General features: G+C 37.1%; 1 protein-coding gene across 1 annotated transcript in view; it reads right to left on the minus strand.

Annotated features, from left to right (window-relative positions):
• Positions 1 to 17,639, minus strand: part of NAALADL2 (N-acetylated alpha-linked acidic dipeptidase like 2) — a 214,795-nt gene that overhangs the window by 128,966 nt on the left and 68,190 nt on the right. The window contains exon 5 of the mRNA XM_054515927.1: positions 675 to 825. Within this exon, the coding sequence (XP_054371902.1) occupies positions 675 to 825 (151 nt within the window). The remainder of the gene's footprint in view (positions 1 to 674; positions 826 to 17,639) is intronic.

The following is a 17,639-nucleotide window of genomic DNA, read 5'->3' on the forward strand; positions in this document are numbered from 1 at the left end:
ATTTATTGTTAAACATTGCTTCAAAAACATCCCACATAAAATTATACAAGATGATGTTGTCCCTTGAGACTATGTTGTTCCTTGAAATCAATTCTGTACTTCCCACCTTTCAGAAAGAAGCATAATTAATAACCAAGTCTATCTGGGCAAGGCTAAATGAACACACCCTATTCAAGTGATAGTAGCATATAGATACCATAAACATTATTTTCTGTTAATACTTTAAAAATATAAATATCTAATTACATTTCACTTGTACCTACTGACCAAATATTTTAATTTCTGATACTATGAAAGAGGAAGACAGAATGAAGAGACTCATTCTTTCAGTGGGGACAGATCCTGTGAAAAATGCTCTGAAAGCACTGGATCAGTACTTCACAGTCCTGGCTTTTGTTCATGGGATAAGAAGAGGCAGGTAATAATAATGGTCCGGTGTGTGAATACTCAAATACAAAACACAATAAACTATTCAGAGTGCAGACTTTGTGCCAAGAATTTAAAGCACTTTTGAGACTGGATTCCATCCTTTAAGCCATGCTGTATTACACAGTATTTCCTTACTCAGAGCCTCTCTTTCCAGCAAGATTTGGTTTAGTGTTTCAACTCCCATTTTTACAATCTGCAGAGAATTAAAATGCACATTCAGTGACTAAGCCCTGACCAGTACTTACCAATGCTGGCATAACCAGGTGTGGATGGATCTCCCCCGCTGTTCAAGGAGACCATAAAAGCTTTGTCAGCTAGGTCTGCAGTCTTTGGCAAGTCACAAGGATCCGTGTAAACAAGAACACCACCAAACCCTGCATCTTCCAGCAGAGAAAGCTGAGGAAACAAAGCAACACAGGCGACCATTAACAACAACGGTGTCAAAAAACATCTTTTTTTTTCTTTTAATTACTGCTGAGATAGAGGCTTTCTCTTGCACCACATTCTCACCACAGATTGCTCTGTGCCAAGCTGCACTGCCAAAGTGCTTGTAGCACCTTAACAGGTTTACCTATGATATAAACACCACCCTGAAAATGCCTCAGTTTTGAAAATAATGTCACTAAAACATCTTGAGTTGACCTTCCCTATTTTCCATGTTATTATCTGTAAGATTTTCTTGCTCTGTTTACCTCTTCAAGGACACAGCACACACTGAATGTTTGCCTACAGAGGCATCAGGATTTCTGAACACAGCTACTCTTCAGTTAAGAGAGAAAACAGAAGTTTACAGAATATTAAAAAAATAAAATTAAATTTAAAACTCCAGTCTATCTTACTCAAATGTTTGGATCTGCCTCCTGTCAGACAAATAGCTTTTATTTTGTCTCATTAGAACATCAAAGTTTGAGTTGGAACTGGAAATTAGTTTCCAAATATCCACAGATCTGGGCCAGAATATCAAGCAAACTTCCCCAAAGTCAAGGACAAAAGCATCCAAGTACCCTAAGCTGCAGCAGCTTTTCTGACTGGAAAACCTCAGGTGTTTCTTTCATAGAGAACTGAAAAATAAGAGGATTTTATTCCAAAATGGCCAAAATCAAATTGTAATGTGGCAAATACTCCCATGAAATGAGATGACCTTTCTGTGTAATGCTCTGCATATTTGGAATGGACTGAAGACTACTCACTGATACAAAGCTGGATTAATTTTTCAGACAGAAGTAATTCAGGTATTTAAGAATTACCTTACTATTCACTGGGCTGCTCTACTGATGACTTTCCAAATGTCTCCAAATGGTCTGAGGAATGACTGCAGGTATATGATGTTTCCACACAACTCTGATTTCACAGGAACCTGAGGACATTTTACTACACCTCTGTTTCTCAGTTCAATTGTCTTCTTCCTTCTACATTTTAGAACCTTCTTTTTCTTCTTGTGTATGTATATAATTTTCAATTTATCTCCTAGCTGCTGGTATTAAGGAATGTTTATGAACAGCTCTTTGTGGCTTTACAAGTATGTAAATTACATGGATATATGGCATTCAGTGTGAGCCTCATAAGCATTTGGTGTTCAGTTCTGCTTTACTCAACAGCTAAGACAGAAAAAAATATAAAAATAGCAGCCTAGTATTTGCAATATGCTAAAAATAGCAAAGTACTATTTGCCATTTCTGTAAGTAAATATATCTAATATTGTGCTTTGCTAAGACCTTGACACTCATCTTGCATTCAGATATCTTGAATTCAGATAAGCAGATGCAAGTTGAACCTGTGAGTCACTTAATCCCACCTATCTTACACAAACAAGCAATCCACAGATGAAAAGGGATTCTTTGAGAGAACTCTAGTCAGATGAGCAGGAGAATGAGAAGGTGATTAGCTCAGATGCAAAAATATATTCCAGACCTTAAATGTAATGCAGGAAAAGGGATTTCCCAAATGGGTAGGTTCATTTGTTATTGTTTTGTTTTCTTTTCAATTCATGTTCATATTCAGATATTCAGACAAGATTTGATTGCACAAAAGCAGGGTGGGAGAACTAGGGACACATCACAGCTAAATGATGTAACAGGCAGGATTTAAAATAACTATTGCCTTTTCCTACCTCCATATCCAGTATCTTTTTATTAATCCCTGGTTTATTTAGTAGCACACAAAACACAACATACAGAATTTTTTTTAAGAGAGTTTTAAAAACTTTGCACTTAAAAAAAACAAACAAACAAAACAAACTATTGAATTCCTCAGTTTTAGTGAGAGAAAGTAACTACACGTCTGCTATTCACAAAGTGCAGCAACCACTGCTGCCATGGCTACAATCTCTAGTAAGAAGTTGTGTCACACATGTGAAATTACAAAGCAGCTTTCAGATTTCAGCTATAATTGCTGCTTTTTAACTTTACAACAGTGACAGCACAACTATATCAACAATAAATGTGCATTGTTGATTCCATTTTCATCTTAAATATGTCAACACTTTACCAGCCATAAATTGTCCAAGCACAAAGAAGCCAAAGAAAGTTCTGCATATTTTTTTTACAAGGCAGAAGATTGTAGATTAATTTCTTCAGGTAAACCAGTGAACATCTATTCGAATGAATGGATTATTTTAGATTGCAAAACCATCCAACAGCAAAATCTACTCCTTATGATTTTGGATGTATGCATTGTCCCTCTCCCAAAGCCATAAACATCTCAGAACTAACTGGAAACAGCAGAACCCTTGAAAACAGATGCTGGTGCCCACTGTTAACCCTTTAGTTATTTATGGCTGCTTAAGTCCTCAGTTTTTAGAGTTACCTTAAAAAATGTGACTGTTTCAATTCAGTATATTAAATCACCCCATAAAACATTCTGGACTCAATTTAATCTAATGTGAGACACCTGCTGCTTTCCCAAAGGCCCTGTCTGTACCTGGGGACAGTTTAGCCTTGTAAACCCTACACACCACCAGGAACCATTAAATTGCCTTTTAAAGATGATATGGCTGAAGCAGTGAAGAGACAGACTGCAACAGTCTAGAGAACTCTGGCTCTAAGGGAAAACTCAAAGCTGCTTCTCCATTTTAACTGCACCATCTCTGAGGAGTGGCAGAGGAAACACTTCCCTTTTGCACTGGCACAGGTAACAGAGCCCAGCTCCCTGCTCCACATCTCAGACAAGCTTTTCTGGGGGACTTTGGCCACAAACCTACTGGCAGATATTGGGTCCAAACCAAGCAAGCTGAGCATGACTATTTGCTGAGGAGAAAGAAAAGAAGTAACAAGAAACAGGGGCCTTTCACAGGGGGCTTTAATGTGTTTTAGCTCACCTGAGGCCAGCGTGCACCTGAATGAACACTTAATTAGGGGTTATATTCATGATCTGAACACAGAACCTACCAAAGAGAACAGACTGCAGCCTCTGTGAATCTCCAGCATCATGCAGATAAGCTGCCCATCAGTGACTGGTGATAAGCAGGGAAGCAGTGCAGCAGGCTCTGGCCTCAAGCTGTATTTGTTATCTTCCACCTGAGTGCAAAGTCTGACTCTCTGAAGATCTTTTCCCTTGCTCTCTTCTTCTCAGCTGAGACCATCCTTGCACCTTGTAAGCACCACACAGCACAAAACCAATCAGGTAATCAGCCTTCATTATTTTCCAGGGGCTACACTGGACTGGTTACCTGCTAAGCCCAGATTAAAAACACGCACACTGAGTGTTCCAGCTGCACCCTCTCTTTCCAGCTGAAAATAAAGCATGACTGAAGCAGCTCTACTCTGATGTTCTGTGCATGGGAGCCACATCTGGGCTCGAGTTTAAGCTGTCATTTCATGGGCAGAGAGCTGAAAATCACATCACACTTTGGTCTCACCTGGATCACAGCAACCATGAGTACAGAGGGTTTTCTACACTATTCTCTCACTGCATCTGAACAGCTTAGATCCTGTTTCTAGAACCTCTGATCCAGCAAGACCCCAATGTTTAAAGATAATTAAATAAGCATGGAATCTTTTCCCTCCCATTTTTTGATAATCAGCAACAGTCCTGCTACAAATAATTTAGAAAGTAGCACTTCATGATTCCTAACAGTGATGGTTAACAACGCTTATGAATGCACCAGGAAAAAAGAGAAAAAGATGATGCAAGCAACTGTGGGTTATATCAACCTGCTAATTGCATATACAAATAACTTCTCATTATTAGCAATTCTTCTCACCATATTTGCAAGTAGTTCCAAAATATGGACAAACCTCCTGAGAACCCACTGCACAAACAATTCTCCCCCTTACAGTATCAGCAGTACCTCATAAAGTTTGTGCTTTATGAGGTACAACACCAGCCCTATTATTGCAAATATTGCCTAAGTCCCTTTCTAAGCTTCTCCATTTATGTGTCCTGATCCACAGAAGTCACTGAGCTGCTGATTAGTTGGCACAGAAAACTTATTTCACAGGAGGAAATATCTCAGTGTATTCCCTGCAAGTTTAATGAAAGTGGGATCTTGAGCAGACAAGAGGCAGATGCTGTTAATACATGACTGAAAAGGCATTAATAAAAACTGAAGAGCTTGCTCCTTAATGGAAGAGGGAAAAACCATGGAAGAAATCAAGAGACAGGTTGGCAGATGTAAAGGAATACAGAAAACTTGTCCACAGATTAGACACCACAAAATCCAGCCTCAAGAAACAGAGCTGTGAAAAACCTGTTCACTAATCCATAGAACAACTGGTTCTTTTATTGACTGATACATTATTTAAGATAAAGCAGTTCAGTACAAGATACATTGGCTTACAATTCTATATAGCAAGTGACTTTGCCACCATGGAAGGTTCCATTCTTACTCAAAACAAGCAGTAGTGTGTCTGGAAAATTTGATTTAAAATACAGCAACTTCCAAACACATTCCACCACTTGCAGAGAGATTTTCAAATCAAATTTTAGTGCTAGGAAAAAAAATGATCCAGATCTCTTAATTTTACTATAGGGTCCCTACTGTTATTAGGGTCAATAGAAATCCAGTGGCTTTTTCTTATCTAATTCTGCTTTCAACTCTTTCAATCCTTACATAATAGTAAATGAAACATTATAAATTAGCTGCACAACAGTATTTAAGAGTTCTATCTTGGTATGTATCATGTACTATGATAGTACATTTTAAAAGTCCACATTTCAAAAAGCCCTTCAAGCATACCTTGATGTCTGAGATCCAAAGTGCCTAAAAATGTAGTTCTCATCTTCAGAAGTCACTTATGTGAATGGATATCACACTATTGAAAGTGTATCCTCACTCCTGTACAAAGATAATCACACTAATAGATAATATTAGGGTGCCCACTGAAACTTCTCAGAGGTTTCTGAAGGTTTTTCTGTATCAAAAATATGTCTGTGTCCAGCAAAGTAACAGAACCCTAAATAAAGAGATAAAACATGCTTCAGCTACAAGCACTTACAGGGTCCTAAGGGGATTTTATTTTTCACACTTAAAATGACAGTTTACACTACTTAAATCTCCTTAAAGCTGCACACAAAATTGCAAAGATGGTATTTTACACAATGACTGCCTAAGTGTTAATGACATCACAGTTCATTAGACAACAAAGGCCTTTAAGTGTCAGCTACTGACAGCAAAGTTAATTTGGGATCATGTTGTTACTCTAACATACAACCTCCTCCATGTAACTTCAAGCCAAATCTCTTCCTCTTCCTAAAGGCAGATTCACAATCTCACTGTTTATTACAAGTCCAATCAGTGCTAACAAAGCAAACCATGGACATAACACATTCATAAAATAAGAAAAAATATCCTTTCCATATCTCTATATAATTGTGATCCCCTTTTCTCTGTCCCTTCCAGGTAAACCTCACAAAAATGCATGCAGAATTTTATATTCAAAGCCATAGAAGCATGGAAACAAAAATAAAGAAAAACGAATCATTAAAAAAAAGTTTATCAAGAATACATTAAAAAATACATGTTTGTACCTAATACATATTATTCAGAGTAGAATAAAATATATTAATGTTTTTAAAATCTCCTATTGTCATTATACTTCAGTGCAAAGATCAACATTAATTAGACAAATAACAGTAATCAGTTTTTAACTGCTGCATTTTTCAATTCATAGTGCAATGTGCAAAAGACATGGTTCATTAATCTGAGATACAGCTTTACTGGACAGGTTAACAGTTATTAATTACTCTTTTCTGCTGAAGTCCCAATTAAAATGATGATGCTCTAAAAGGATCTCCCATCTCATATGACTAATTGGCAGTATGCAAAATTATGAAGCAAGAGCAATGGTACATTTAAACATGTTGAAACAATATCTTTTTATTTCTGCAGCAGTCTGGGCAGAAAAGTAAGATTTAGATGGTGTGGGTATAATCAGATGCTGCTATCTTCTACTACCTATTACCTACTGTAATACAGAGCATTTGGAAAGGGCTTGGTGACACAAACAAAACTCAAGGTGGAAAAATCCCACTTAAATACACATATCTTCATCTATATACCACTCTTCCAAATTGCAAGTTTTTAACAAAGCAAGGTTTGGTTTCACCTTGTATTTTTAATATTGCACTTGATGTTTAATCATGCTCCAGGATTCCCCATCACAAACATTGAGGGACGTTCAAAGGAATTTGGGGGCAAACTCTGTCTGAAGAGGTTTTGGCTTTTGCTGATCAACCCTCAAGGTGCTGTGCTAAGGCTGTTAAAGGGATGGAGGATGCAGCTAGTTTAATGGGGACCATAAAAAGAAACATCTTTCCTTTCCAGCTCAAACACTGTCCTTGCCAGAGGAATGGCATCATTGTTATATTGAACAAACAGGGCTGAAAAAGGGATTAAGCTGCATTAAACTTCCAACAGCTATAAATGCATACACAGTGGTCTCATAAATGACAGGCTATTGCCATAAAGGTCTTAGAAGGGGGAAAACATATTGCAAAGGAATTTATCAAACTATTCCTGCCCTACAGTGACACATATAGGAACAATAGAAAATCAAAGAGTTGCTCTGTATCATGTCAAGACCTTAAGACTTTGATGTAGTTACTACCAGAGAAATGATAACATGAAGTGCATTTATTTGTGGAGAGAATCTGACACGCATATCTAAGATTTTTAAGACATTTTCTGTAATTGCTTTCTGAACTAAAATTAGCTTTCACAATTCTCAATTTTCCAAATTTTGTCCTTTTTTAATATCTAGAAAATTATTTATAGGGAAGAGAGAGTCTCCTTTTGCATTTCTTGGATGTCCTACAGGTTGTGGGAAGAAAAGCAGAAGGGAAGGGTAAGAAACTCTACAATGTTAATCACAAAAATCTGCTTTTGAGCAATGGGGCTGCATGGCAGTGATGGGTAACACCTACTGTGCACATCAGTTTACCATCCATTATATTTTTAAGTACATTCCTCTAAGTGCCATCCAAGGACAGTAGATTTCTCAATGAACACTGGTCACAAGCTTGTTGTGTGCTGATTTGACTGGAAATCCACACACTGACCTCTGGACAGCTGTGGCAGTTGAGGAAAAACCTTTGGAGAATTCTCCTCCAAACCAAAAATCATCTTGGTTCAATTCTGTAATCCTTGCACAGAAAAAAATTTTAGCATCCTGCTCCTACATGTGCTATTAAGCTTATCAAGAACTGAATGTTCTGTCTCATACTTTTTCCTGTTTGCTGCCTGCTCATCTTCTATACAGTTTTATCAAAGAAAAGTAATTTGTTACGCATCAGCAGTTTTTAAAAATGGAATTTTTCACAATAGGATATTTGGACAATTAAACATAAGCCAGATATACTGCCAGTTCCCTGTACTAGATTTTAGCAACTTTTAATACAAATTGAGTGCATATTTTATTGCCAGATCTTGCTTACCACTGCTAAGAAATTCACAATGTTCAATCTAATTAAAAATGAAATTGAACTACCAATTCCCTAGAAACAAGGGCTGATTGGACTCAATAAGCTTTACTTAATTTATTTCAGAAACAAAATAATTGAATTGCTTACAGTCCAGAATAAAAAAGCTCCATTATTTGATGAGTATATAATACAAAGCCTTTCATATTGCTATTGCATTCCTACATCTTCAGGAAATACTACTCACTTCTAAATAAGCATGTAGAGGAACACTGTATGCATAACAAGTATCATTAAATATTCAGTAAACATTAAAAAGAAACAGGCTGTATGAATGTCCAGATGAGCAACCTCCAGAAAGCCAATAGCATTTCCCTGTTCAGACTGAAACTGTTGTTCCTGATTATGTTTATGGTTATTCCAGTCTATGTTTAGACTCTATTACAGAGAGAATAAAGCTGAAGATCCATCATACAAAAAACAATTACACAAAGATATAATTATAATCTTGCTAAATCATCAAGAATAAACTGATTCGACTCTTTGTTGGATTTTATGCATTCTACCCAACTTTTAATCTAAAATCCACTGAACTGCCAACAGAGTCACAGACCAAAGTCAAATCTGCCAGTATCCCCTTACTTTTTCCATTCTTTTTTTCTTATTTAGTTTTTTTCCTACCACTAGAAAAATTAAGATCAGCAGATTGGATTTTCAGACATTATTCCCAGCACAGGGCACTTCTCCCCCAGAAAGCTGCAATTTCAGGTTCCCCTCACCCTTCTGCACCTTGTTCAGGGCACAAAACCCACAAAGAGCAGTATCCCCTGGGGAAGTGGCTGCAGTTCCTCTGTGCCTGCAGCCACTCTGCTCACCACAAACATTTGGGGCACCTGCTCCCAACCTCAGGGGGCTCTCAGCTCTCTGCAATCTTTTTCTTCCCACTCTGGGCTCCAGCAGCAGGCTCCCAGCCTGGAGATACGCCAGTCATGGGATCACAGGATGGTTTGGCTTGGGAAGGACCTTAAAGCTCATCTCATTACAACCCTCCTCAAAATATCAGCAAGAATAAGGAAAATGAGCAGAGAGCAAGGGAAATCCCTAATTTGTATGAACAGCCCTCACTGTGCCTCATATGCAGGGTAAACTCATAACCTTTGATTTTTCTATGGTCTTTTCTCAACTAAAGTGTAAATACCCTTGGCATACCTGGAATACGTGTTTTCCAGTACCAACACTGGAAGTCAGCAGTGTTGGAATTAAAATGGCCCAAGCCATCCTTCTCTCTCCAAGATAAAAGAAAGGTTATGACTTTTCCAGCTCCAAGAGTGCAGCTGTTGTATGGGATCCACCAAGGCATCAGCAGATGCTCCCAGAACCCACACAGCAATCAGTCAGACATTTGTAATTAAGGCACATTTGCTGCCCCCAATTGTTAGATTGTTAAAACCATAGCTGCCTTCACTGGACCTGTGCAAAACCAATACCTATTCATTTATTTTATTATTCTCACAATTCTTATCCATAACTAGTACTGGAGAATTCTAGCCTTTTGCTTTGGATTTTTGTCAAGTACAAAACATACTCCCTGCTCAACTCTTTCCTGGTCTATTACATTGTATCCAAGTTTAATGCTTTTAAAATAATGCCTTGGATGTAATATAACACTCTCTTTTGAGATTGCATAACACTGCTATGTATTTTTAAATTTACATTTTATTTAATTTTATGTTTCCAAGTAGAACATATAAAGCTATAGAGTGTGCTATATGTAAGCCTCAGGGATATCTATATATCAACTAAGAAAACTGAATATTATTAATTGGTTAATGAATATTTTAGCTTCATTTATGGAAAAGAGCAGTGTTTAACTACTTGGTTAGCATGCCTTTAAGTAAATCAATACTCAGAATGAACTTATTTATCTTCCTTATTAGAACAACAGTCACAAACTAGGAGTGATAAAAGAAATGATCGTAAAGAATGTGCCCCAGTGCATAAAGTCATTTCAAGAACTATAAATATTAAAGAAGTTATTACAAACCTTAGTAATAAAAGTTCTTTATAAATTATAGAAGTGATTTCTACTCTTAAGCTCCCCTAGAAAGTCCAAAATTAAAAATTAGGCTAGTCTTGATTTTGTTTCCTCACTGACATTTCAGAAACTAGAATTTTTTTTTCCACAAGAACTTATTCATGAACTGTGCTACACAGGACATATCATGAATGCATCTTTCCTACTGAACATCAAGGTTTAAAGTGGAATATGTAATAAACTGAAGCACCACTTAATATATAACCCTGGTACAGCACAACTGCGGGCAATCTACACAAAAGATACAAGAGCTGAAAAAGCCAACATGTGCAGCTTTTGTGTCTTCCTAGGTCCTTTCTTTTTCACTGCTTTCCAGTCAGCACATCAGTAAAACAGAGCTCTGCCTCCTCCTGTGACCTACTAAATAGCCCATTTCACCAAAATGAAATAGTAGAAAGAGCTACATGAAGGAGGTCCAAGGTTGAAGCACTTGATGAGAACAGGGAAGGCAGCTGGATTAGTTTGGCAGCCACAAAGCACTACAAAGTCATTCATTCACCAGCAGTGAGGTGGGAAAAAAAAAAAAAGCCAAACCAACAGCCCCCAGCTCCTCTTCAGTAACACCAGTCTACAATTAGTTCCAAAACATCAATCCAAAATTATGTCCTTCCCCTGTCTTAAAAAATAAATTGAAAAATATAAAATGTGAGAAATAGGTCTAACTTGCTGTCACTAAGATTTTTTTCCATGCAGTGATTAGGAAAGGAAGACCCCAATAATAAAACAAGGTCATACAAGGGTGGTTAAGAAAGATGTGGTAGTAAAACCCTTGCTCTGTCACTCTTCTCAACTAGGTCATTGACAGAACATTATTTCTGTCTTTCTCTGACAATTTTTTCAGGAAGGTAAGGAAAGACCAAAAGAAAATATCTTTTGAAACCTTGTACATTAAAAACACTGTTCCCTCCAATGGGCCCACAGAAAAGATTTAGCACCACTTACAGCTCCTAGAACTCCACTAAACTTTCTAAATGACAAACAGAATACTGCAGTTATAAGATGAATGAAAAAGAAATACAATAAAACTCATGATCAATCAACATCTGTTACAGCACTGTAACTCCTAAGACAGAACTTGCAGAAAAAGTCTTTAAAGAATATACAACTTCACTCTGGGGGAAAAGAAGAAAAACTAACTGAGAGCCAACAAAAAATCAAACAAATGCCAAACCAAAAGCCTCCAACCTAAAAACCCAAATAAATGCTCCATCTCAACACCAAGTTACACTACAGGAATGAATGTATGGTCAAAGTAATCAATTAATGGTCTGACACCAAAATGAAGACCACAATCACAGGCCCTGATGTTTAGCCCAGGACAGAAATCTACAGAAAATCAAGGAATATTTCCAAGTTCAGAACAAGCATTTTCTCTTGCAATAAGTTTGCAAAAGAGACAGAGTGAAAAAAAAAAACTCCACAAACAGAAATTTCTGTTCTCAGCCATTAATTTCTTCTCTTTGTCGACTGAAAGTGGTGACTAATTTTGTACTTACTATTGCTTCTAACTAAAAAGGTGAAAATGAAGCCAGTTCAGGGTTACAGGGCAAGCTTACTTCTGCATCACTTTTTAATGGAAAATGCATCTCTATCCATTCTGTTTAGAAAATTGGTAGTTACTGAAATCCTCGTGCCTAAGCCTGCATTTAACTGCATCAGCTTCACACCAAAGTAGCACCCTCAATGTCAATAACCTTAATTGGTAAGAAACTCAAAGTCAGGCTTTCTGACCTTTATTTGTTGGTCTCCTCTCTCAAATAACAAGTGACTAGATGAGAGGAAAGTGCCTCAAATTGCACCAGGGAAATTTCAATTGGATATTAGGAAAAATTATTCACTAAAAGGGTTATCAAGCATTGGGAAAGGCTGCCCAGAAGTGGTGGAGTCACCATCCCTGGAGGGATTTAAAAGATGTGTGGATGTGGGGACATGGTTTAGTGGTGGGTTTGGGGAGGGAACCTGAGGATCTTAAAGGTCTTTTCCCACCTAAATTATTCTGTGATTCTCTCAGGGATAGAAAAATAATATACACATAATTGTTATGATTCTTTTTGATAGGAAATACTAAAGGTTAATCCTAAAATAGACAAAGTACACAAAGACAATTAATTGTAGAGGTAGACACAATTTAAACAAACAGAGAAATTAATTAGTTCTCATCTTTCCAACAAGGGCCTGCACAGTTAAGATACTTAGAGCATCCTGCTCTTTTATATTAGAGCAGGATGACAGAGGTTTTAAAATCAAATTTACCTTTTTGAGTTTTTGCCAGCATCTACTAAACTGTCCTTTCATACAAGATTTCTGAGGAGAATGATCTGTTCACACGACATTCCACAAAGATACTGAGTTAAAGAGGCAGCTCTGACAGTAAAACCCTGAACAACTCTTTGCTCCCAGTATGATAATCTTTGATTATTAGAAAACAACACTTTGAAGGCTGTCTTGGAAATGGTAATATTAATTTCATCTCACAGTCACTGATGTTAAGTTCCAGGCTTACCATTTAAGATCTTTTCAGCAACAAAGTAAGAGAAATTTTCTAGAAAACACTCTTTAGAGGGGTAATGTTTTCTGTTGGGTTTGGCTTTTTTTCCTCTTCAAGTTTAATTAGAGAACAGGATTATTGTAATGTTAAAGACATCTTTTTTCCCCATCATTTACAAACATTTTCAGAGGCTAAACAAATCATCATGTAACATACCTTGACCATGAGACACCAACTAGCTTAATTCAGGAATAGAATAAAAGCTTAAAATTTGTTTGGGTGTTTTTTAAGGAGCACAGATTTGTTAAGAATTCATCACACTGTCTATTAATCTTGAGACCAAGAACAAAAAAATCTCTTTCTAATACCCTTAAAGGGTGAAGACAAATGTTTAGCATGCAGGTGGTATCTTCAGAATTACATCAGTTACTCTGGGCTGTTCAGATTTAGATTGAAGATGGAATATTTTGTAGATCTTCCTTTTTTTCCTCTCATAATAAACGGTAAAGCATTAGCAGAGTTTTATATACCTGCTTTCCAATGTCCAATTCTATATCAAGAAATGTTTAAGTATCCACATAGAGGACCTCATCACCAAAAGCTATTGCAGAGATAAACAGACTCAGAACTGAAATATCCCATTTCACAGAACAGTCATGATTATAATTAAATTGCTCCAGACATATCCTCCACTTCACAGAGTCAAGACACCTATGATTGCAATTTCTAGGAATACCAGGGGGAAAAAATATTATTTCCTACTTGCTCTGCAACCCATCCTCTTCCCTTAAGCACGAGCTGTGCCAAGGAAGGATATCAGGCTGACAAGAGGGCATTTCTTACATGATGTCCTCACAGTGAAAGAAAGGAGCAGAGATTTTTCTGGTCAATAAGAACTTCTTGACAGAAGACTAAGCAGCTGATCTGGATGAGAGACTTGTGTGCACTTCACCAGGACAGTTCATGGTGACAGGATCTCAACAACACAGGTGCCATGTGATGGCCGTGACCTTATTGTCATGTGAGATTTTACCTGATCAAACACCGCCCATGGCTACTTTTGCTGAAGGGGAATTGTTCTGTAAAATCTACTGTGCAACACACTTAAGTATGGTTTTTATATTAAATAAAGGGAGTTTTAATGTGCTTTACCATAAAGTGGTGTTTTTCCATATCCTTCTGGAAACCTCACCGCATCAAGCTGATCTCTTTACTGAGAACGAAGATCTGTTGTATTTTCAAGCTAATTTGGATATGAAAACTTAGGGAAAACTTAGGTTTTCTTGAAATCAAATAACATACTTGTAGTTTTATTCTGTTTTCTAGTGAACAGAAAAAGGGGAAAATAGGTAATTTAAGCTACTCTTCCCCTGTGACCACTGGTATCACCAAGTGTTGAACAATTCTGCACTGTTGGCAGGTCAGAAGCAAATCTTATCTTCTGAATTTTCTGTATGCCTTGAAATGACTTCACCTTCAAAGAAAATAAAGCACATTGAGTGACAATGTCAGATTTTGTCCTTGCAACTTTCAGTGAATCTGTACAGTGCACACATCAAAGTTCATCCAGTCAGGTACACTTGCAAATAATAAAAATGAGTAAATGATCCTTTAAATTAATAACTCATTAAAATATTACACTTTTTTAAAGATTCATTTTGGACTTCCAAAGAGTTCAAGTTTTTTTTAAAAAGAATATATGGAAACAAAAGGCATTTGCAAACATTCTATTGTATGTACAAATGCCACAGCAAAATAGATTTCTGTGTATGACAGTTTCACATACTTTTTTTAATAGTAATATCTTAACCTTTCCTAATTGGCTACTTTTTAAAGAATAACATTACACTGAAAAGGAATGAAATTTAAATTAAATACTCTGCAATGAGTATTTAATTTTTAGCCCCACTTTGCTGAACAGAGCAAACATCATCTTTTGAAGATGCTTCCACTAACGTCAGGTCTGAAGCACTGTGCAAGTAATATACTTGGACTTCTCTCAGGCATTTCAAACCAAGAAAAACAATAAATTCTGCTTGGAATGGTACTGATCTTAGGCAGGAAGAGGAGGCCAGATCCCAGCTCTCCTAATGCATTCCAAATGCCTTCCTTGTGTCTCCTTTTTAAGGAACATTGCAGCACCTTACCATGGTAAGGGACAGTAATTTCTACACAGATGCTCCAGACTAATTAAACTCTAATGTTTCATAAAGATTTCCTCATCCTGTAATCCAAGAACGGCCTGAACTAGCAGATTTTGCCTTACCTTTTTTCCTTATACTCTCTAATATGAGAAACAGGAATGGGACATGCCCAGGTGGTTAAGTGGATTAAATGTTATCATTTTTCCTCTGAGATTACAGTGAAAGCCTGACTGAAATGAGTTGTCAGGTCAGTTCCCCAGTGGACATTTTATAGCATAAACCCATCACATATAACTGAATACTGATATAAGAGGCAATATAGTCAATTCCCACTCCAGGGAAAACCAAGATTGACTCAGAAGTGAAATATATGCTTCCATCTTATTGCAAGGGAGGTCTCTCAGGTCACCTCAAGGTCACCTCTGAGGCTGTGTGCTAAGAATTCTCGTGTCTGCATAATAACTGACGGTGGGAAAACGTAAATAACAGGTTCAGCTGTCAGTGCAGGCCCTCCTCCAGCCTTCACCAAATGCAAACACTCTGTCCTCCATCTAAAATATTACCTGTATCTCCACATAACTGAGCTGCCCTGACAGATCTCAGCCCATGCACATTCTGTGGTTATTCACAATTACAAGGCTTTCCTGGGCAGCTTTGTGAGAGTTTGGGTTTGTTGGTTAAAGGTGTTTTATCTGATGAAGAGACTGATTTTTGGAGAAATCTGAAGTGTACAAGTGATGTGAAATTTTAAACAAATAATGAAAAATTGCACTAGTTATTTGAAACAAGCAATGAAAAATTGCACCTTAAGTCAATCGAGGAAAGTGGCCCCGAACTTTTTCTCCTTGAGGTTCCAGTGACTGTGATCATCTGATTTTTGTTTTCTTTCCCAATGACCATAAGGAAGTTCAAGAATCTTTTTATTTGCAACAACCCTGATTGACTCTATATATCAAAAAGCATCCCAATCAAAACTTAAAAAAAAAAAAAACCAACAATCAAAACACAAAAAACCAAAAAAATCTCCAACAGAATGATCAATTACCTTGAATGAGCACAACTCCAAATATGGAGAATTGCTCTCAGAAGAGTATGTTCAATACTAAAAATAAACAAAAAAGCACCAAGAAAAACCCCAGAAGCCAAATACAAAAACCAATCTCACTCTAAAACATGAGAATGTAGCAGCATAACATATAAGGGAAGCTGCCATTTTGTTAGGCCTAGATCAAGAGAAAACAACATAAGTCCAACTTTGTTCCACATGTTGTTTGTGAATTATTCACTGAGACCTAAGGAGGAAATTAAAATGCCTGAGTTCTCATATTAAAATGCACAATCTTCTCCTGTTAAGTGAAAATATGTTCACTGTGGTAGAATTGCCTTCTGCACAGAAGGTTAGTTTAATGTTTTGGCAATCGAAACAAAATATTCCAAGTGGTTATTGCTGTACTTGCAAAGAAGGTGCCAATTACATTTGTAATGATGGACTTGGTGTTTTTCTTTTCAAATTCATGCACAGGCATCAAGAGGCCCAAATGGCTAAGAGTGAAATTTTGGCTTTGGCGTTCCATGGCATTATGCAGTCAAAGAGAAAATTAAAAAATATAATGCTAAAAGCCACCTCTTCCCTCTCCAGGGAGACATGCAGTTATATATTTTAACCATCTATGCTCCACAAAATCCAGCTACAGACAATCTGAAAGGAACAATTCAAGTAATCCCAGAGAACAGAATAAAAATTTTCCATAGGCTGGTTATTATAGAATGTACAATATAAATATATATCCCTGGTTCCATGGATGCCAATGAAAAGATTGGATCTCAGCATTCAGCATGTCCATGTTTCTACTCAAAGCAGAAACATGTGATCATGCAACAAATTGTATTTGAACAGGCAGAATTCACATTTTCATGCAGAAATCACAAGTGTTGATTTTGTGAACCAGCTCTCAGAGTTGAGTCTCTAAAGCACAGAACCAATGCAAAAATCAAATCAAGGTCTGGATATCCTTAAGAGCCACAAGGCATGAAAATCATTCTTCAGTTGAGTAATCTGTGACATCCTGGTTTATCAAATGAAATACTGATTCTAGGAATAGAACTGTTTACTTCTAGAATCTCCTAAATCATGTTTTACATAAATACTTTATTCAAGAATAGTGACTTTTGATACCTTTCAACCCAGTTTCTCAGTTCACAGATATGTAAATAAACTGATTACTATGAAACATTCTGAAATGAGGAGAAAAGACTTAAAAGAGCATAAAATGTCAGAGAAGAATCATAACTTCTCCTTAATAAAATAAGAAGCCAGCAGCTACTATAGAACATGCCGTACAAGTGAAACCCACTACAGAATGAGGGCAGTACTTATATAACACTTGTTGCCTGAAAAAGATGACCTTTTCCTCTGATCACTATTCCAGAAAATATCAGATATAAGCAGGATGCACCATGCTGGTCTCTGTCTCTCTGAGCTGTTAGAGGGGGAAGTTCTGAAGATTTCTGGCATTGCTTCACCCAGTCCAGTGGCTGACACTTTGAAAGAGCCCTAAGTCAGGTAGATCTGTTCTGGCAGGATGAGATTTTATCCATTCACCCCTCATCCCTCCTCAAAGCTCCT

This window comes from Molothrus ater, chromosome 10 (genome assembly GCF_012460135.2).
Source record: "Molothrus ater isolate BHLD 08-10-18 breed brown headed cowbird chromosome 10, BPBGC_Mater_1.1, whole genome shotgun sequence".
In the NCBI taxonomy this organism is placed as follows: domain Eukaryota; kingdom Metazoa; phylum Chordata; class Aves; order Passeriformes; family Icteridae; genus Molothrus; species Molothrus ater.